At 40.9% G+C, this 22,103-nt stretch overlaps 1 protein-coding gene across 2 annotated transcripts in view; it reads right to left on the reverse strand.

The window, feature by feature from the left end:
* LOC124709122 (trans-1,2-dihydrobenzene-1,2-diol dehydrogenase-like) overlaps positions 1–6,464 on the reverse strand; it is a 101,786-nt gene extending 95,322 nt beyond the window's left edge. Inside the window, exons 1-2 of one of the 2 annotated variants that reach the window (XM_047240778.1) lie at positions 6,311–6,464; positions 1,126–1,327 (exon numbers count right to left, since the gene is read on the reverse strand). In XM_047240778.1, coding sequence (XP_047096734.1) covers positions 1,126–1,327 — 202 coding nt within the window. In that variant the 5' untranslated portion in view covers positions 6,311–6,464. Of the gene's footprint in view, positions 1–1,125; positions 1,328–6,292 lie in introns of both variants that reach the window. The other variant, XM_047240780.1, reaches the window with a different exon arrangement.
* Between the last annotated feature and the right edge of the window lie 15,639 nt (positions 6,465–22,103).

Below are 22,103 nucleotides of genomic sequence, written 5' to 3' on the forward strand. Positions count from 1 at the left end.
TAACTTCTACACTCAGTTGTCATAGACCTGCTTCTGATTCTAGTTTCAACTACTCTGACAGCAGAGAGTACTCTTTTGTGAAACATGTTATAGTACATGATATAGATTTATTTTTCTATATCAGCAATCAAGTCATTTGGATCTCCAATTGCAACAACTTTCTGTTGATGCAGGGTGAAAGTTTAGAACACAGTTCACATTAGTCTCTTCTATTGTTACCATTTATTCATCTGTTCCAATTCCTTCTCAATGTTTCCTTTCTCTGTTCACATCTGCTTACTAATTTACTGTTTGTCTTCTACCATTCATTCAATTATCAATCCGATACATAGCTCTTCCATCCTTTTCCTTTCCTCCTGCCTCACTACAGGTGTATCCCTCTCAACCTGATGTCTGAGTTACCTGCCCTTCCCTTTCAACCTTCCCCAACTTAACCCTTTGCCCTCCCCAAAGATGGAAATAATAATTCTAAAAGTTAGGATCTTGCTGTCACCTTTACGTGTGTGTATTTTGTGTGTGTCTACTGGCTATACTAAACATTTTGCCTTCAGAAGGTAAGTACTGAGTAGCAATTTTGTTTCATTATTTATTAGTGATCTGTCTTTCACAGAAAGAACTATGTAAACATCGTTGAGGAATGGATAAGTACATAGGCAAAACATTTAACACAGTAGCCCAGTATCACCTGATTTTGTTTGTAATAGTTACTCTCCAACCAGTCGGCTATTCCAAATGTATTATTATTATCCTTTTATTTAAATCTGGGCGATTTCATCACATGATGATTTGATGAAATTTACCCAAAAAGACATTCTTTCAATCTGAAGAGGTACATGCAGTAAAACGTTGTGACAAGATTTTTAACAGTGACATGCATGCATACTAAGGATGTTCCTTAATTTAAAAGTAACCAACAAGTACTTAACACTGAAGGGTGAAAATAGTTGGAGACATAGCTATACCTGTACATAAAAATTCATCTATTTTTAATTACATGAATATCAGGATTCACAAGTAAATTAGTCTGAATGATTGTGGCAGTAATACAATGAAATACAGATAGATTTCTTAAGCAGTTCTTTACTGCAGTGTAAGAGAAACCCCTGTAATGATAATTTCACTTACCAATATTGGGATCTTTCGCAAGTTCTTCGTATGAACCATATGCAGTTGGAATAGAATGGTGCTTTGCAAAATCTTGAGCTCTCTTCAGCTCCCTAGCAGCAACAGCCACTACTCTATGCTCTTCCTGTGGTAGAGTGCTCAGTGCAGTAACAAAATCATGACTGATTTTGCCAGCACTGGCAATTCCCCATTTGGTTGCCATCTGTAAATGTTAAAATTTGCAATTATTTAAATGGCACATATATCACAAAGAGAAAAAAAAATCACTAAAATCTGGAACACACTGTCAGTGATCCATCAAAGACTCCTTACAATAGCTGACTGAATAAGAGTTTACACAGAGAAGGAAATGTAGATTGTGGGTTAATTTCTGTGTAAAGTTAATTATTCACTACAATGTACATAATTTAAGAGACAGTAAGGCAATTTATTGTAAGTGAAACCTGCATGCTTTATTAAGCTAAGGACAATTCTCTAAATATTGATCCTGTAGAGACCGCAGAGGCACGGTTAGACTAATTACAGTGTGCATACAGGCACTGAAGCAATCATTCTTTTGGCTTGAACGGAATGGAAAGAGCCCTAATAAGAGGTACAATGGAAAGTACAATCAGACAATGGAAACTCCACGTTGGAAGATAGATTGCTACTTACCATAAAGATGACACGTTAAGTTGCAGAGAGGCACAACTAAGACAGGCACATTAGATTTTGGCCACAGCCTTCACACAAAAAAAAAAAACACCAACAGCTTAGACCAGAATGCAGCTGTCATGTGGAATGGAAGCAGCAATCTGGTAGGAGCAAGGAATGGGAAGGGGAAGAGGTAGCAGTGTATGGGTGGGGGGAGAGAGCAGTGCTGTCCAGTCGACTATGCAGGAACTAGACTGCCAGCAGATGTTGCGTCAAGCATTGGGAGACTATGGGGCAGGGAGGTGGTGTGGGAAAGCAGAGCAAAAAAGGAGAGGAGCTGGGAAAGATGATGGAAGTGTTGGCAGAGGGAGCACACAAAGTGTGTGGGAGATGAGAATAGGAAGGTGTTATGACAGCATGGGTGGAATCTATTAGGTGAAGGGTGTGGGAAGAGGACATTATCGTAGGTTGAGGCTGGGATCAGATAATGGATAACCTTACAACACATTCTCCACTCCCAAAATCATTCCACCCTCAACGTACAGAAACATATTGCCCCCAACACCCTCCACCTAACAGTTTACACACCTTCTGTCCTATTACCTCCTTCTCATTCCTAATATCCACCCTTTTTGTGTCCCACCATCTGCCAATGCACTCTCCCACCTTTCCCCATTCCTCTCCTTTTTCATTCTGTTCATCCTCCCTTTCCCCATCTCCTTGCCCCACAACCTCCTGATGCTCAACCTCTTGGCAGTCTAGTCCCTGCATACTCTGCTGGACAGCACTGTTCTCTCACCACACATGTACACTGCTATCCCTTACCCTTCCCTGCCCCCTCCAAATTGCTGCTTCCATTATACGAGACAGCTGCATTCGGGTCCGAGCTGCCAGAGATGACGGTCACATGTGCGTGAGGTGTGCTTGCTTTTGTGAATGAATGTGTGTGTGTTTCTCTTTCTTTTTCTGATGAAGGCTGTGGCTGAAAGCCAATGTGCAAGTGTGTCTTAATTGTGCCTGTCTACAACTTAACATGTCATCTTTAAGCTGAGTTGCAATCTACATTTTCTTTACAATGGAAGGTACCCTCTGCCACACTCTTCACAGTGGTTTACAGAGCATAAATGAACAGGATGGGCACAACAAAACTGGCCCAGAAATTTTTTTTAACATGACTGGGGCAGGACTGACCCTTGTTAATGAGCATCATTGTTTTTATTCATTACAGAGCCCTTTTCGTGCCATTTTTCCACCACATTTTGCACTGCATGGTCTATCAAAACACTTCCAGAGTTTACACCTTATACAACCAGTTCCACATACGTTTCCCAAGAGTTGTGCTCTGCATAACACTTGATAATGAATATGCTTTTTTTTGTGTTGTATTCAACTAGTCTCTCATTCACTGAAACATAATGACACAGCGCAGTACTTGAGACAGAGGATGTGGGAGATGTGCAGTCATATGACAGCAACAGACTGATGCGTCAAAATGATGGTTTCCAGAATTTTTTGTTATTGGTCAAAGTCATTTCTTTGACAGTCTTATAAATATTTTCTGAGGCAGCTTTATTTTTCCCTGCTCGGTAGATAATGATGAGAATAAAAGGAATGGTTTAATTTATTTTAAAGGGTTATTTACATTCTTGACAATTATAAACTCTTTTTTGCTGTCATTCTACCCATTAGCTTTCAGTAGTAGTGTGGCATTATCTGGTATTTAATATATATATAAGGTCAATATTACTTGTCCAACAGAAAAAAGTTTCAATTATAATGTCAGCACATTAAAAAAGATGGATAAGAAAATCTTCTGCAGCCAAGATCGCTTGGTATTTTTATTTTATTTCACAATGACCGGTTTCGACAGAACCTTACTGTCATCAGCAGATCTGTGGAACTTCATATTAACATGCACGTATGGCACTAAAACAATCACAACGCTTTTCACTCACTGTACTGGTGGCATGTGTGCATCTTAACAACAAATTCTGAAGAGCTGATGAAGACAGCAAGACCCTGTTGAGATTGGCCATCGTGAAATAAAAATACCAAATGGTTTTGGCTGCACAAGATTTTCCTATCCACCAATGACAGATAGCTCCCTACAAACATGTGCAACCTATATAAAGCATAAGAAATTATTTTTGCACTAAATTAACTTCTTAGATAATTGTATAGCTTTCTTTTTTTCCCCTCCCTGGATAGTTCTTCATTAAGGTTAGGAGAACTTCTCAATTGTTATTGTCCCCTCTTAGAATCAGAGACTACTGAATTTGGAATTATGTTATACCACAACCAAAAATAGGCCTATTTAAATTAATATCTGAAGAAATTTGAAGGAAAGGAGGAAGATGAGTTAAATGCCCTGTCAATGATGTTGCCACTACAGACAAAGTGCAAGCTGTGGTTGAGAGAAGATGGTGAAGGAAAATGGCTGTGCTGTTCCAAGGGAACCATGCTCAACATTGGTCCCAGTAAGACAGTCATCCCTCTAAATCGTGGCTGTGGTGACAGACTCATTATTGATCTATACCAAAGACTGAGATCTATGCTACATTAGAAGGTGACAACCTGGTTATTAATTAGTGAAGGAGAAATTAAGATTGTGCTCCAAGATTGTCCTGCAGTGTTGCCCAAGGACTATTTAACACACTTTCCTTCGTAAATAAATTTAAAAAAATATATATATTATAACAGACAAATGACCAATAACTTAAGTATTATGATGAATGTCACATAGCTACATACAACATATGCTAACTACAAATTTGGTGAAACGAGAGCCACTATGTAACTATTATTCTGACATTCACCCTAATTGATTTAGGAAAAGTACAGAAAACTTAAAACTGAATAGCAGATGGGGATCTGAATTGCCATCCTTGTGAATAATATTCCAGTGTCCTGCCACTGCACTATCTTGCTAAGAGAAGCAAATGGAAAACAGAGCAGGATTTAGAGAAACGTTTGATATGAGTCGTTGGCTTTGACCAGTGATATAGGAAACATGCAACAAATGCTGGAATCAATGTGGTGACTATAACAAAATGGGCAAAGCTACAGATCTGTCTATCATTACAACTAGGTTTCCTGTTTGTATCAGAACTGCCTTCACCAACTTACAACCAGTCAGCTGTCAACCTAACTTATACCTTGAGCTAAGCTATAGATCAATGTGTCACTGCAAACAGTTCTTTTTCCACACTTGTTGGCTTCAGCAACTAACAACAAAACTGTGAATATATGTACCGAAAGGTGATGTGACAGCAGCCATTAACATTACGTCATTGGCCAAAGCCAAACTCTTATCAAACAAAACTCTTGAACCATTGAAGCAAAAGTTTTCACGAACAGTAGAAACATTAACTGTTAATTCATTTTTGGTGTCAACAGTACATCAAAATTCATTGTATAGAAAATAGATAGGCCTACCACAAAATCTCTGAGTGTCTTTGCAGTTAAATCTCAACAAAAATTCACATTCCTTCAAACACACAAACAAATTATTTTAGCTATGCCTTGAACAAGAGAAGCAACTAAATCAGGTTTGTACTAAGTTTAGAAGTGTGATTAATGATGGATTCACCAAGATGCTAGTGGCATTGTGTTTACATTTGTGGTCTTTTCTTGTGCTCAAATATGTGTTACATCCACAAAGTTTCCTGTTGTGAACAGCCGGAGAACTGTGTGTTACCGGTATGTAAAAGATTTTGCATAGCACAGCTTAATATTTCATGACTCAACTTACACATACCTGGATGGGCCATACTCACTACTTACTTAATACAAATTAATGAAAAATGTTAACATTTGTGCTGTTATTTCTTCCTACAATTTCCTAAAAAATTATTCACCTGTAGAACAAGAGAGCTCATGAAGCAGGAAAATTATAGGTTTTAAAGTTAGAAGAAACCTTTTGAGTGAATAAGCTATCATTGAGCAAGTAACAAAATTGTTTTTGTCACTTCATTTTCGCCCATACAACTTTAAAGATGAAAATGATCACCTTTTTACTGTTTTTTTTTTTTTATAATTGGGTCATTATTATTCCTTCTCAACAGTAACAGATTATAAAATATTTATATTTACATGCAATGTCAACTTTACTGTGGAATAAATAAGTAGCTATTTACTGCTTAGTTTTATACCCCTCTAGATTAAGTAATAGGCCCTTTATGTACAGTAAATAATTATACTGGTGTTTCATTGAGCCCTCAGCGCAATTTTCATATTATATAGTAGCCATATTTTTGTGTAATGTAAAGGATATTTACCCAGAGTTTATTTCATACATTATAGTGATATTAGGCAAAATATGACAACTCTGGTCTTCTATGTGCACACTTCTACATGTTTTTTTTCATTTGAAATACATCCTACTTGGTATCTTCTAAAACGGAGGACCATTCAAACATCATCCATGGAAAATATAGTTCAAACTAAAGATTTGCGACTACCGTGCAATACCACAATCGGCGGTCGTTAAGTATGTGCGCAACGTATAATCTCTAATATGAGAAAAGAAACTTACTGCTACATAATTTCTTACTTGTTAGAAGGAATTAGTCTCACTCCAGGGCGAGAGCAATCTGCGTTTACAACAGAGAATTTTAGCCTTGTAGCTAACTATTTAAATCAGTAGCAGACGCTGGTATCATTCGTTATATAATGGAAGCGTATAATATTCCACGATGATAAACTTTGACCCAATAGTTCTCTATCCAAGTACGAATGCAAATTTCTTGGACTGTAAGAGCAACAGTCTGCCTTCGCTAGAAGAAACTGTGGCTAACTGACTTAGCGAACACAAGCCGATTGTACAATTTCCGGCAGACGCTGGCGAACTGTACCATTAAATACCAGTATTAAATTCACGTTTTCCCTTCTTCTAAAATACAGGACCGATGGTGTATTTGCGACACACTCATTTCTCATTCCAAGCTCATACCCGGCCGCGAACGAGAACCTTCTCTAACGAATAGCGTTATTCCATATTACGGCAGCAGCTTCATTGTACCACAGTTGCAGCTTATAACATTAGAGTAGTTTATTTCATTCTAATTGATTGGATTAGCTGGCCTGAGTATTAATAGCATAATGATACTGTTAAAACAGTACCAGTAGGCATGTAGATCAAATTTTCTATGATTTCCATATCTTTTACACTGGCTTGTTCCATATTCCTCAAGAGTCCTTCTTGACAGTACCTATGAGCATGGTATTCACTGTAATAGATTATGTGATAGGGTATTATTTGCAATTAACTCCATGTAATGACAAATCAATAATTTTACAGAAATCTTAATTGTAATGGACCCACATCCATGCATTCACAAGTCACAGGACGCCACATTTGCTCAATAACAAGTCTTCAAACTTTTCAACACACCACAAATGACTGTCAACGCTGTGAAGTGCCATAGTCATTTAGCCAACGGAACTGTAGGTGGCTCTGTTGTACTTCAACATTGCACCCTTAACACTAATTAAAGTAACAAAACCAATAAAAGGAATATTTAGGTGTCCACTTCAGCGGCGATAAACATTCGAATCTATCAACTTTGTCATCAGTCTTCTAAAAACCGACAATATGAAAGTACCAGCACATAAATCCGTTCTTTGCTTTCCTTTATAAACATTAATGCCGGTTACAATTGACCGTCCGTGACAATACATTGCCAATTTTAAAGCAACAGTGAAGAGTGATATATATATATATATATATATATATAATATATATATATATATATATATATATATATATATATATATTTTAAGGCGAGAAGGGAGTAATAAATGTGGTTCTTCGATGACATTTCAAACTGTGCATCGCGTGGCTTGCAGAGTGTAAACGTAGGTGTATATGAGTAGTGCATCCAGTAGAGTATGTATTAATAACGTGTTGAACGATGAACCCGGACTCGGTCACCCGAGCTACCGATAAATCTGTTCAGGCAATACTATAAAAGCGTGACGGGAAAGCACAAGGGACCTGTGATACGTTACGTCGACTCTGGAGAAAGTTCCTATTTGTGAGGAAACAATTCCCATCGCTCTCCATGTCAACAGGTCGTTCCGTTGCGTAACATACACAAACCATCTGTAACACAGTAATGACGGGCCCCGCGCTGGCAAGACTCCAGCAGCCTCACTGCTCTGTTTTTCGTCGGATCGTAAGTTATCCAATAGCACAAAGCAGTAATGTTGCACAAGATTACGTGAACAGAGGGGAGAATCCCGGGGGGGGGGGATACAAGGCCTACTCCCCACAACCACACTTCTCTCTTCTTAATCTTTAATCCTTATAAAAAAAAAATCTTAAGCAACATAACTTTAAGACTTTGGAAATTCGAAAGTCTGCTCGTTATTGTTTTTGTTTGCTCTAGAGAATTTAGTAATAAGTGACACACAAGTTCTACGAGCTCAGGCGTCCCCGGCTCTCGAAGAGATTTCTGGATTCAGCTCTGTATGAAAATGAAAGTAATGGGCCATTGGTATACAACTGTGTGTGCTTTCGTAGGTTTGGAGACTACGCTGGGCCCATTTCTCGTTCCTTAAACCGCTTATCACACATTACAAATTGAAAAGTTTTATTGAATTATTACCAACTTCCACCACAATATTGTCCTCAGAGATTGTTGAAAGAGATGGCCTAAACAGTTGTTTGTTGGTATAGGTACTTTTTAACGTTGCTAAGTGAAACAGGCGTACAGAAAGAATTCGCGAAATGTATTCGTAGTTGCAAATACGAACAACCATTTGCATAAAGGAATGACGACAATGAAAATTTGACCAAACCGGGACTCCAACCCGGATTTACCGTTTTACGTGAGCGGTCGCCTTAATCACATTTGCTATCAGTGCACGACACACGGCCAGGGCCAGACTTATGTATGGCGTCGTTCCAGCGTCACAACCTGTATTCGAACACACATTAAGTAGTTCCTGCAAGGGGAGGACGTTTTTAATTGAAATTTGCTGTCTGGTATCGGGTGATGATAAACGATACAGCAGTGCCTGAGTTGTTAAAGAATGTGGCTACGTTCCTTCGGACATTAAAGCGTGTCCGGAGCAACATTACATCGTTCTTGACAAGAAAGGCACTGCGATTTAGTAAAAAGAATTCCTTGATTTAACGTTCGGGATACTCTAGCTCTCTTAGTGCTGTTTCTGCGATTCCACTGTACGTTCCTTTTTCAGCTAGTTAGCCTTTATATGGTTGTCAATCGTAATTCAAAGTATTTCTGTAAAGTTTACATGCGTTTTTTAATGTTTAACCTAATCGGATGCGCTGGTGTGCGGCAGTGAATACTGCCACTCGGGTGGCAATAGCATCACACGATATTCCCGCTCTGAACTCGCCCTCGTTGTATATCGTAATTAAGAAATATTCATGGAGAAATTAAAGTGTTTTATGAATTCAAAAACACTTTGTATTAAGCAGGCAATATGTACAACGTCCCCCCCCCCCCCCCCCCCCATGAACCATGGACCTTGCCGTTGGTGGGGAGGCTTGCGTGCCTCAGCGATACAGATAGCCGTACCGTAGGTGCAACCACAACGGAGGGGTATCTGTTGAGAGGCCAGACAAACGTGTGGTTCCTGAAGAGGGGCAGCAGCCTTTTCAGTAGTTGCAAGGGCAACAGTCTGGATGATTGACGAATCTGGCCTTGTAACAATAACCAAAACGGCCTTGCTGTGCTGGTACTGCGAACGGCTGAAAGCAAGGGGAAACTACAGCCGTAATTTTTCCCGAGGGCATGCAGCTTTACTGTATGATTACGTGATGATGGCGTCCTCTTGGGTAAAATATTCCGGAGGTAAAATAGTCCCCCATTCGGATCTCCGGGCGGGGACTACTCAAGATGATGTCGTTATCAGGAGAAAGAAAACTGGCGTTCTACGGATCGGAGCGTGGAATGTCAGATCCCTTAATCGGGCAGGTAGGTTAGAAAATTTAAAAAGGGAAATGGATAGGTTGAAGTTAGATATAGTGGGAATTAGTGAAGTTCGGTGGCAGGAGGAACAAGACTTCTGGTCAGGTGACTACAGGGTTATAAACACAAAATCAAATAGGGGTAATGCAGGAGTAGGTTTAATAATAAATAGGAAAATAGGAATGCGGGTAAGCTACTACAAACAGCATAGTGAACGCATTATTGTGGCCAAGATAGATACGAAGCCCACGCCTACTACAGTAGTACAAGTTTATATGCCAACTAGCTCTGCAGATGACGAAGAAATTGAAGAAATGTATGATGAAATAAAAGAAATTCTTCAGATTGTGAAGGGAGACGAAAATTTAATAGTCATGGGTGACTGGAATTCGAGTGTAGGAAAAGGGAGAGATGGAAACATAGTAGGTGAATATGGATTGGGGGACAGAAATGAAAGAGGAAGCCGCCTGGTCGAATTTTGCACAGAGCACAACATAATCATAACTAACACTTGGTTTAAGAATCATGAAAGAAGGTTGTATACATGGAAGAACCCTGGAGATACTAAAAGGTATCAGATAGATTATATAATGGTAAGACAGAGATTTAGGAACCAGGTTTTAAATTGTAAGACATTTCCAGGGGCAGATGTGGACTCTGACCACAATCTATTGGTTATGACCTGTAGATTAAAACTGAAGAAACTGCAAAAAGGTGGGAATTTAAGGAGATGGGACCTGGATAAACTAAAAGAACCAGAGGTTGTACAGAGTTTCAGGGAGAGCATAAGGGAGCAATTGACAGGAATGGGGGAAATAAATACAGTAGAAGAAGAATGGGTAGCTTTGACGGATGAAGTAGTGAAGGCAGCAGAGGATCAAGTAGGTAAAAAGACGAGGGCTAGTAGAAATCCTTGGGTAACAGAAGAAATATTGAATTTAATTGATGAAAGGAGAAAATATAAAAATGCAGTAAGTGAAACAGGCAAAAAGGAATACAAACGTCTCAAAAATGAGATCGACAGGAAGTGCAAAATGGCTAAGCAGGGATGGCTAGAGGACAAATGTAAGGATGTAGAGGCCTATCTCACTAGGGGTAAGATAGATACCGCCTACAGGAAAATTAAAAAGACCTTTGGAGATAAGAGAACGACTTGTATGAATATCAAGAGCTCAGATGGAAACCCAGTTCTAAGCAAAGAATGGAAAGCAGAAAGGTGGAAGGAGTATATAGAGGGTCTATACAAGGGCGATGTACTTGAGGACAATATTATGGAAATGGAAGAGGATGTAGATGAAGATGAAATGGGAGATATGATACTACGTGAAGAGTTTGACACAGCACTGAAAGACCTGAGTCGAAACAAGGCCCCCGGAGTAGACAATATTCCATTGGAACTACTGACGGCCGTGGGAGAGCCAGTCCTGACAAAACTCTACCATCTGGTGAGCAAGATGTATGAAACAGGCGAAATACCCTCAGACTTCAAGAAGAATATAATAATTCCAATCCCAAAGAAAGCAGGTGTTGACAGATGTGAAAATTACCGAACTATCAGCTTAATAAGTCACAGCTGCAAAATACTAACACGAATTCTTTACAGACGAATGGAAAAACTAGTAGAAGCCAACCTCGGGGAAGTTCAGTTTGGATTCCGTAGAAACACTGGAACACGTGAGGCAATACTGACCTTACGACTTATCTTAGAAGAAAGATTAAGGAAAGGCAAACCTACGTTTCTAGCATTTGTAGACATAGAGAAAGCTTTTGACAATGTTGACTGGAATACTCTCTTTCAAATTCTAAAGGTGGCAGGGGTAAAATACAGGGAGCGAAAGGCTATTTACAATTTGTACAGAAACCAGATGGCAGTTATAAGAGTCGAGGGACATGAAAGGGAAGCAGTGGTTGGGAAGGGAGTAAGACAGGGTTGTAGCCTCTCCCCGATGTTGTTCAATCTGTATATTGAGCAAGCAGTAAAGGAAACAAAAGTAAAATTCGGAGTAGGTATTAAAATTCATGGAGAAGAAATAAAAACTTTGAGGTTCGCCGATGACATTGTAATTCTGTCAGAGACAGCAAAGGACTTGGAAGAGCAGTTGAATGGAATGGACAGTGTCTTGAAAGGGGGATATAAGATGAACATCAACAAAAGCAAAACAAGGATAATGGAATGTAGTCTAATTAAGTCGGGTGATGCTGAGGGAATTAGATTAGGGAATGAGGCACTTAAAGTAGTAAAGGAGTTTTGCTATTTGGGGAGCAAAATAACTGATGATGGTCGAAGTAGAGAGAATATAAAATGTAGACTGGCAATGGCAAGGAAAGCGTTTCTGAAGAAGAGAAATTTGTTAACATCCAGTATTGATTTAAGTGTCAGGAAGTCATTTCTGAAAGTATTCGTATGGAGTGTAGCCATGTATGGAAGTGAAACATGGACGATAAATAGTTTGGACAAGAAGAGAATAGAAGCTTTCGAAATGTGGTGCTACAGAAGAATGCTGAAGATTAGATGGGTAGATCACATAACTAATGAGGAAGTATTGAATAGGATCGGGGAGAAGAGAAGTTTGTGGCACAACTTGAACAGAAGAAGGGATTGGTTGGTAGGACATGTTCTGAGGCATCAAGGGATCACCAATTTAGTATTGGAGGGCAGCGTGGAGGGTAAAAATCGTAGAGGGAGACCAAGAGATGAATACACTAAGCAGATTCAGAAGGATGTAGGTTGCAGTAGGTACTGGGAGATGAAAAAGCTTGCACAGGATAGAGTAGCATGGAGAGCTGCATCAAACCAGTATCAGGACTGAAGACCACAACAACAACATGTACAACGTGATCTTGAAAAAAAAATCGTTTAAAAATGATAATAATACGAAATTTAAAAAAATGTGATGTTTTGTTTTACACGGTCAGATATGACAGAAAACCTGTTAACAGGGACGTCACGAATTTAGAGACCTATTTCGACATCTACCGATCAAAAGCTGGATGATAGACTGTTTCCTTATACTGATCATGAATTCACACATTTCACACCCCCTGCCTACTGACACTAACCTGTTACTGCAAGGTTATAGCGATGTTCGATGCAAGTTTTTTGACCTCATTATTTACGATTGATAAGCATAAGGGAAGTAATATAAATGGATCAAATGGCTCTGAGCACTATGGGACTTTACATCTGAGGTCATCAGTCCGCTAGAACTTGGAACTACTTAACCTAACTAACATAAGGACATCACACACATCCATACCCGAGGCAGGATTCGTACCTGCGACCGTAGCCGTCGCGCGGTGCCAGACTGAAGCGCTTAGAACCGCTCGGCAACATTGGCAGGCCAAGTAATATATTAAATAAGACGTGCTACTGGTCACAGGACCAGAACCGCCACTCCTCGGAGAACAATATGGACATATTGATATCTTGCATCATAAAAATAAAACACATAATAGACTGTAGCATATGATTACTAGCACGATCAGGGGACTGTAGAAATTGTCACTTTTTTAAAAAAAGAAAAGAAAAGTGAGAATCGCCGGGAAGCTTAAGCTGTATGACCAGAATTGTCTTCAGCTCTGTTATTTCAAAAGTGATGATGGTAGGATATTCCTCACACATCCTTGAGTGTGTGTGTTCGCCCATACATATCGTAGGTTCAGCCTGTATTTATGCCGGCCGCTGTGGCCGAGCGGTTCTACGCGCTTCAATCTGGAACTTCGCAATCGCTACGGTCGCAGGTTCGAATCCTGCCTCGGGCATGGATGTGTGTGATGTCCTTAGATTAGTTAGGTTTAAGTAGTTCTAAGTTCTAGGGGACTGATGACCTCATGTTAAGTCCCATAGTGCTCAGAGCCATTTGAACCAGCCCGTATTCAACCATATGTAGAAAAAAGCTAACGTCTTTTGCAGTTACTTGAAACACTTTTGAAATCTGAAGCCATCCTGCATCATAACAATGAATGGAAACACGACAAAATATATTCCAAACACTGAGGCATGTTCACACGTGACTTATCCAGTAGGTGGTAATATTATAGGTCAATATCTACTAACGGTATTACAAAAAAAATAAATATATTGGTGTTTCAAGGTACACCTCAGTAGCGGATTTCTGAAATACTTCTATTTCCGACATTAGATTTAGATCACATGGTAAAGATGGGACCAAGAGGAATGTTCGACCGATGCAAGTCGTCAGCTTTGGCCATTGACGTATTGTTAATAGCTGCTGTCACGTCACCTTTTGGCGCATATATTGACAGTTTTGCTGATAGTTGGCGAAGCCGACGAATTTGAGAGCAAAAAAAAATAAATCTAGTTGCGGTGACACATTGATTTTTAGTTTAGCCCGGACACAGGTTAGATTGGAAAGTGACAGCTTGGTTGTGAGTTGGTGAAGCCAACGAATGCGATACTAAGAAATTCTGGTTGTGGTTACAGACTGATCTGTACCTTAGCCCGTTTGATAAATCGCCAATAACCACGTAATAGTCACTATATTATTTACGGCATTTGTTGCAAGTTTCCTGTGTCACTGCATAAACGTTTTTAAAAACATACAAAAATAATTTAGCTGTGAAATTATTAATTACTGTACAAGAAATTATGGGGAATCTAAGAATATAGCTATTGGATACTAACGTAATGCAGTGGCAGTTATGGTGCTTTAAACAGTTTCATACCGTTAAAGACTAAAGAAAGCCATTAGCCACCAAAGTTTTTTTTTTTAAAATTTGAGCAACAAACCTCTTTATAGCTTCCTTCTTTGAGCCTCCATCGCATTTTCGGGACACTAGAGTAAAATCATCCACATTTAGACTGTAAAGTTCTGAAAAATTAGACTTTCTGACATTTTTTCCTGAGTGATCAATGCAACATTGACCAGCATCATCATTGCTGGCCCCAACCGTTTTTCAATAAATATATAATATTGATAGCTATTCCGAATTACTCCATCTTAGACATGGATTATAAAAAAAGAACTTTAAACAAAGCTGGTGAGACAACAATGAATTATTACTGTGACGTCATCAGCAAACGGTTAGGCTATGCTCACATCTTCGTCAAAATTACCAGGGATTTTATAGTTTGGCTTGTGGAAAAGAAGTTTACAACGGTATATTTTCAGGTCTAAAATAGTCAACAACACAAACGATATCTAGAAGACAGTAACTTCATTCATTTACTTACATTTCTTGCTAGGACTACTGCTCATCGTCTGATTGTTCAGAACAACGAGTTAAAGTTTCATAGAGTGGCTGAGATACTAGTTACAGCGCTCCTAGCGGCAACCAACGCTAACTCGGCCGCCATGTTCTCCTTAGTCAAAACATTAGGAAAGCGTTACTGTTGTTTGTGTTCGAAGTGTGTCAGCTGTTGTGATATTACTGCAATATTTAACTTTTCTAGTTGACTTTTTTGTTACAAAATATAAAGTCAACATGCCTGCAGTGTGTTCAGCGTTCAACTGCACAAATCGCAGCGATAAAACAACAAATATTTCATATTATAAGTAAGTATATTAGTACCGAAATACGACACATGTTTTTTAATATTTATTAAAGAGTCATTTGCATTGGAACTGTAATTATGCTTAAGACAAATGCAGGAAAGTAGTTTATTTATCGTTGATTACAGATTTCCCTTAAAAGATAAGGAAATTACGAAAAGATGGGTTATAAATATGAAGCGAGAAAACTGGTTTCCTACTACAGCCAGTTACCTCTGTTCAGCTCATTTTGAAGAGAAATATATGTACCACACAAATGTCCAGAGGCGCCTTTTGTGAAAAGCAGGACCTACTATCTTTAACTTTCCACCACATTTACAAAAGCAAGATAAAGTATTACGACCACAACCCAGAAAGTGATCTTTCGACAATTTGCAAGATAGTGCTGTTACAGTGACATCATTAGCACAAAGTAAGTCAATAATTTAATTTTACTCCGTGTTCTTATTACTCTGAATTACATACTTGCTATTATAATCTTATGGTGTAACTCTGTTATAAACTTATTATGTAACTGCATTCTTTCAGTGCCTGTCGGACCCACATCTGTTTCTGCTGACCACAATTACTGTCTACCAAGCCCTAAGAAGTTGAAAACACAATATAACAGAGTACAAGCAGAGAATGTGAGACTAAAGAAGCGGATAAAGCAAATGAAGCAACTTAGTGTACGACACAAAAGAAGAATAGTGCAGTTACAGACTTTAGTTGCTGGTTTGAGAAGAAGGCTATGTAGTTCAGTTTCTGATATGTTAAACAGTCAACATGTAGTTGGTTTGTTGAAGGAGCTATTGGAACTTCAGTGCAGTGCTAAAGTATGCCATTATTCTCAGCAAATAAGGAAATTTGCCCTCACCCTACACTTTTATTCTGCCAAGGCATAGCGACAAAAATATCGCATTTCTGCGCCCGTTACTGTTTCTAATAGTTAACCACAGCATGTTTAGAAGTTTCACCGTAATATTCTGGTGGTACCTGCTCTAATTGCATTAATTTATGGGCAACAAGTAACGTTATAGTGGATGGACAGACTTATTTGAGTTGACTTGTAGTGTTATCTACATCGAAAAGTTTAGCCATATTTCGACAAAAACATCCCTTTTTGCTGTCAGTGTACACTGAAATCACTGCTGTCTATTGCTTTTTTTAGAAAAAATAAAGCTAGTATGGGCTATTTCAAGTAAGTCAAACGCATTTACAAGGGGGCGGGACACAGCAGACGAATGCCTTGACTAAAGAAAACATGGCGGCCAGAACTTCAATTTGCTTCAAACATGGCGGACCTATAGCCACTCTATGAAATTTTAACTCGTTGGTTCAGAATCACAAGCAAAACCAACAATTACATTACTAAACACATCATGACGCCAACATTAAAAACAAGATAACTGCAAATCGTCTTAAACCACCCTGCTGTTTCAGTAACCCCATTCACGGTACTGACTTTTACATCGCAATCAAAAGAAGACAATTGATCTTATTATTGTGGTATCAACGTTCGATACCACACTTGTTAGGGGTTGCAGCTATCGACCGGGGCCCATAATAGATATCGCTCGACCCGCGAGTCGCAACTAGCGCCGCTCCGCGGCTTGTGACAAGTATCTAGCGAGCTCTCGTCCACTCTTGCTCGGGACGTCAACTACACTCCTGGAAATGGAAAAAAGAACACATTGACACCGGTGTGTCAGACCCACCATACTTGCTCCGGACACTGCGAGAGGGCTGTACAAGCAATGATCACACGCACGGCACAGCGGACACACCAGGAACCGCGGTGTTGGCCGTCGAATGGCGCTAGCTGCGCAGCATTTGTGCACCGCCGCCGTCAGTGTCGGCCAGTTTGCCGTGGCATACGGAGCTCCATCGCAGTCTTTAACACTGGTAGCATGCCGCGACAGCGTGGACGTGAACCGTATATGCAGTTCACGGACTTTGAGCGAGGGCATATAGTGGGCATGCGGGAGGCCGGGTGGACGTACCGCCGAATTGCTCAACACGTGGGGCGTGAGGTCTCCACAGTACATCGATGTTGTCGCCAGTGGTCGGCGGAAGGTGCACGTGCCCGTCGACCTGGGACCGGACCGCAGCGACGCACGGCTGCACGCCAAGACCGTAGGATCCTACGCAGTGCCGTAGGGGACCGCACCGCCACTTCCCAGCAAATTAGGGACACTGTTGCTCCTGGGGTATCGGCGAGGACCATTCGCAACCGTCTCCATGAAGCTGGGCTACGGTCCCGCACACCGTTAGGCCGTCTTCCGCTCACGCCCGAACATCGTGCAGCCCGCCTCCAGTGGTGTCGCGACAGGCGTGAATGGAGGGACGAATGGAGACGTGTCGTCTTCAGCGATGAGAGTCGCTTCTGCCTTGGTGCCAATGATGGTCGTATGCGTGTTTGGCGCCGTGCAGGTGAGCGCCACAATCAGGACTGCGTACGACAGAGGCACACAGGGCCAACACCCGGCATCATGGTGTGGGGAGCGATCTCCTACACTGGCCGTACACCACTGGTGATCGTCGAGGGGACACTGAATAGTGCACGGTACATCCAAACCGTCATCGAACCCATCGGTCTACCATTCCTAGACCGGCAAGGGAACTTGCGGTTCCAACAGGACAATGCACGTCCGCATGTATCCCGTGCCACCCAACGTGCTCTAGAAGGTGTAAGTCAACTACCCTGGCCAGCAAGATCTCCGGATCTGTCCCCCATTGAGCATGTTTGGGATTGGATGAAGCGTCGTCTCACGCGGTCTGCACGTCCAGCACGAACGCTGGTCCAACTGAGGCGCCATGTGGAAATGGCATGGCAAGCCGTTCCACAGGACTACATCCAGCATCTCTACGATCGTCTCCATGGGAGAATAGCAGCCTGCATTGCTGCGAAAGGTGGATATACACTGTACTAGTGCCGACATTGTGCATGCTCTGTTGCCTGTGTCTATGTGCCTGTGGTTCTGTCAGTGTGATCATGTGATGTATCTGACCCCAGGAATGTGTCAATAAAGTTTCCCCTTCCTGGGACAATGAATTCACGGTGTTCTTATTTCAATTTCCAGGAGTGTAGTAATGTAGCATAGCCTTCAGCTGATAGGAAGCAACCTCTAACAAGGCGCTCAGTCAAGCATGGCATAAGCAATGCCTCTCTAGATATATTTGTAATTATATGTATGCAGCATATGAAGAAGCCTGTAACAAAATTTAAGTACAAAATACGTTTCTATTCAGCATTGGCCACCTGTCATCATAACAACTGACGACGAGAATCGTAACAATTACAAAACCTAAATTCAGTTGCGAATTATCTGCGCACTTGCACACGGAACGTCATTTGTTATTCAATGAACATAGATGCAACTTGTCGGAGATTTTCTCCGCTCAGGGACTGGGCGTTGTGTTGTCCGTATCATTATTTCATCCCCATCGACATGGAAGTCGCCGAAGTGGCGTCAACTCGAAAGACTTGCACCAGGCGGACGGTCTACCCGACGGGAGGCCCTAGCCACACGGCATTTCCGTTTCCATTCAAGGAGGCCAATGAAGCTTATTTAATTCGAAAGGTACTATACCATAGACGTGCACAAAGAAAAAAATCGTGTGTACGTAGCCCTTAAGAGTGGTACAAGGAAGTAGATGCTTTCATCTTCATAACTCTGACGACACCGTCTCCATCACGCATTAAAATCTCCAATACGTGACTAGCTGCTTTACTGGTCGATACATTTAAATATGCACTGAAGGTAATTGCACATAATTTTGGCAGTTACAATCGCGGTTTGATGAATTTAAAGTGCAGATTTCGTAATGTAACTTGTTTCGCGTCAGAGGTTACTGTATGTGGCAGAGCGGCACTGTATTGTGATAGGGACAAGTTAACTTGTCAGCGTTAACAGAAAATGTCTTTTTCAACGCAATTTATCATTGACGCACTTCAAATTATCCTAGAATTCACGATAAATCAAAGAATTAGAATTATTAACATTCGTAGCTTCAATACAGCACTTGCTGCAGTCACTTCTGAGGCCAAAATTCAGTCACAGTTTTATGTGAAGTGCAGCACTTTAAGAACACATTTTGTATTATTGGTCAGATCCGATGACTTCTGCGCATGGTCGTTTACCATGTTACGCGCAATTATATTTTTGTGATGTCGACACTACCGTTAGCTATAGACTGAATAAACAATCAGCTCAACTGTGTACTACCGATAACAACGAAACGCATGAAACCGCTATTGGATTAGAACACGCTAATCCTTTTGTGCGATCTTTCACTGCGATGAAAGATTGTTGTGCAAGAGTGGAAAATGAAAACAGAGGGATTTTATATGATTGTTATCATTAAGAAAAAATTAGACCTTCAGCGTGAAATGATGCAGTTCAAACTGATGTGTCCGCTATTTTTACCACAGCTGGTGATGAGCCACTATTCGAAAGAAATAAGGCGTGATTTTTTAAATACTGATACAGTCAGAACCATCTTGGTTTTAGATTCCTCACTGGGTCCATTAGCATATCCATTATCATTACGTAATGGAGACACTGGATGACATGCTAATTTGTTCCGTAATACACCAAATGTGCCCACTGTGAGACAGCCTGGAAATACAGTTATTATGCTGCAATATGCATGCTGTCGCCTTTCAATTAGAGATGATTTCAGCCTTTTACATCAGTCACAAAAATTATTTTTGCAGTAGATTGTTGATATGTATGTGCACAATTGGTCGAATTTCGACCACGGACAATACTAGTATGTAGAAATGTATTGATTCGAGCATATAATCGTCTAACAGGACATCTCGGCGTCGCCTCCGTCTTCACATCCTTACCGGATGGGGCAAAACGATAAAGATACGTCTAGTAACGCTGAAATAACTCTGATGATAAAAAAAACAGTAAAAGTTACTTTTTGTAAGAATTTTAGCTTTGTCATCTTTTGACGCTATCTCACCACCAAATAATTCCCTTATCTCATGCATGCACTTGTTTTTGTACTGGCTTCCGCGTGCAAATATGCGCATGTTACTTCTGAGCAGGTCAACAATCAATAGTAGATACAAGACTTTTTCTTGGTCAGGATGTCGGTCGGATATGACGGATGACGGGGTTGTGCATTAAGCTGTCTTCGGTCGAAGATTTAATCATTTGACCGAAAAATCGCTAAAAAGACCTTGAAACTTACTAGCACCCGTTGTTTTGGACCGAAGCAGAAGCCATCCTCACATCGACAAATTAGCCCTTTCTCTTCCATACAGCACTAATGTTGTGTACAGTGTGTTAACTGTAAGACGGCCGAGATGTGAGGGGAGTGCGGGGAGAGGAGGAAGCAAGCATTGGATGGCGAGGGGAGGGGAGCCGTTGGGGGGGGTGGGGTGGGGGGGACAAGGCACGCCTACCAGTTGCAGTGCCGGCACTACAAATTGCGCGTCATGCTTACACGAAAGCAGACGAAAGGCTTGGAAGTAAAACTTGCTTTAAATGTTGTTCGTAAACGAAACTGAAATCGTCATGTACATTAAAATCTATATATATATATATATATATATATATATATATATATATATATATATATATATATATGTTTGTCTACTATGCGCTCACAAGCCATTCATCCGATTACAATGAAACTTTGGTGAGTTGTTCTCCGAACGCCCAAAAAGAGTAATAGACAATGTATCAGCAATCAGGTCACTGTAGCATGCGTAGCGCAATTCATTAGGTAAAGGCTTTGTCATGCAGTGGACCTGGGTTTGATTCCAACTGCTCGTGATTTTTTTTTTCATTTTATTTCATTCCCCGCAATGTTAAACCATTAATTATAAAATTTAAGTATACTTAAACAGGTCATAAAGTATAACATTTACGAAAATTTTTCTTGCTGACACCCCCCACAAAATAACGAAAGGAAAAAAGGTTGTCGCTTACTACATTTTCTCAGTACATACCGTAAATCTGCCGCAGTAGGCATGACGTTTTAATGTATTATTTCGTTACTATTAACTCTAATCGCAACATATTTCGCATACAGTATCCACATATATCAGTAAATGCGCCGGCAAATTTATGTCTCTGTACGACATACAATTCAGGAGATATGACGTGGTAAACATCGAGATGCGTGGAAAAGTGCCGCGTCAGGCATGACGTTTTGTTCTACACTCCTGGAAATTGAAATAAGAACACCGTGAATTAATTGTCCCAGGAAGGGGAAACTTTATTGACACATTCCTGGGGTCAGATACATCACATGATCACACTGACAGAACCACAGGCACATAGATACAGGCAACAGAGCATGCACAATGTCGGCACTAGTACAGTGTATATTCACCTTTCGCAGCAATGCAGGCTGCTATTATCCCATGGAGACGATCGTAGAGATGCTGGATGGAGTCCTGTGGAACGGCTTGCCATGCCATTTCCACCTGGCGCCTCAGTTGGACCAGCGTTCGTGCTGGACGTGCAGACCGCGTGAGACGACGCTTCATCCAGTCCCAAACATGCTCAATGGGGGACAGATCCGGAGATCTTGCTGGCCAGGGTAGTTGACTTACACCTTCTAGAGCACGTTGGGTGGCACGGGATACATGCGGACGTGCATTGTCCTGTTGGAACAGCAAGTTCCCTTGCCGGTCTAGGAACGGTAGAACGATGGGTTCGATGACGGTTTGGATGTACCGTGCACTATTCAGTGTCCCTTCGACGATCACCAGTGGTGTACGGCCAGTGTAGGAGATCGCTCCCCACACCATGATGCCGGGTGTTGGCCCTGTGTGCCTCGGTCGTATGCAGTCCCGATTGTGGCGCTCACCTGCACGGCGCCAAACACGCATACGACCATCATTGGCACCAAGGCAGAAGAGACTCTCATCGCTGAAGACGACACG

The sequence above is a fragment of the Schistocerca piceifrons genome, chromosome 7 (assembly GCF_021461385.2).
Source record: "Schistocerca piceifrons isolate TAMUIC-IGC-003096 chromosome 7, iqSchPice1.1, whole genome shotgun sequence".
Taxonomy (NCBI): domain Eukaryota; kingdom Metazoa; phylum Arthropoda; class Insecta; order Orthoptera; family Acrididae; genus Schistocerca; species Schistocerca piceifrons.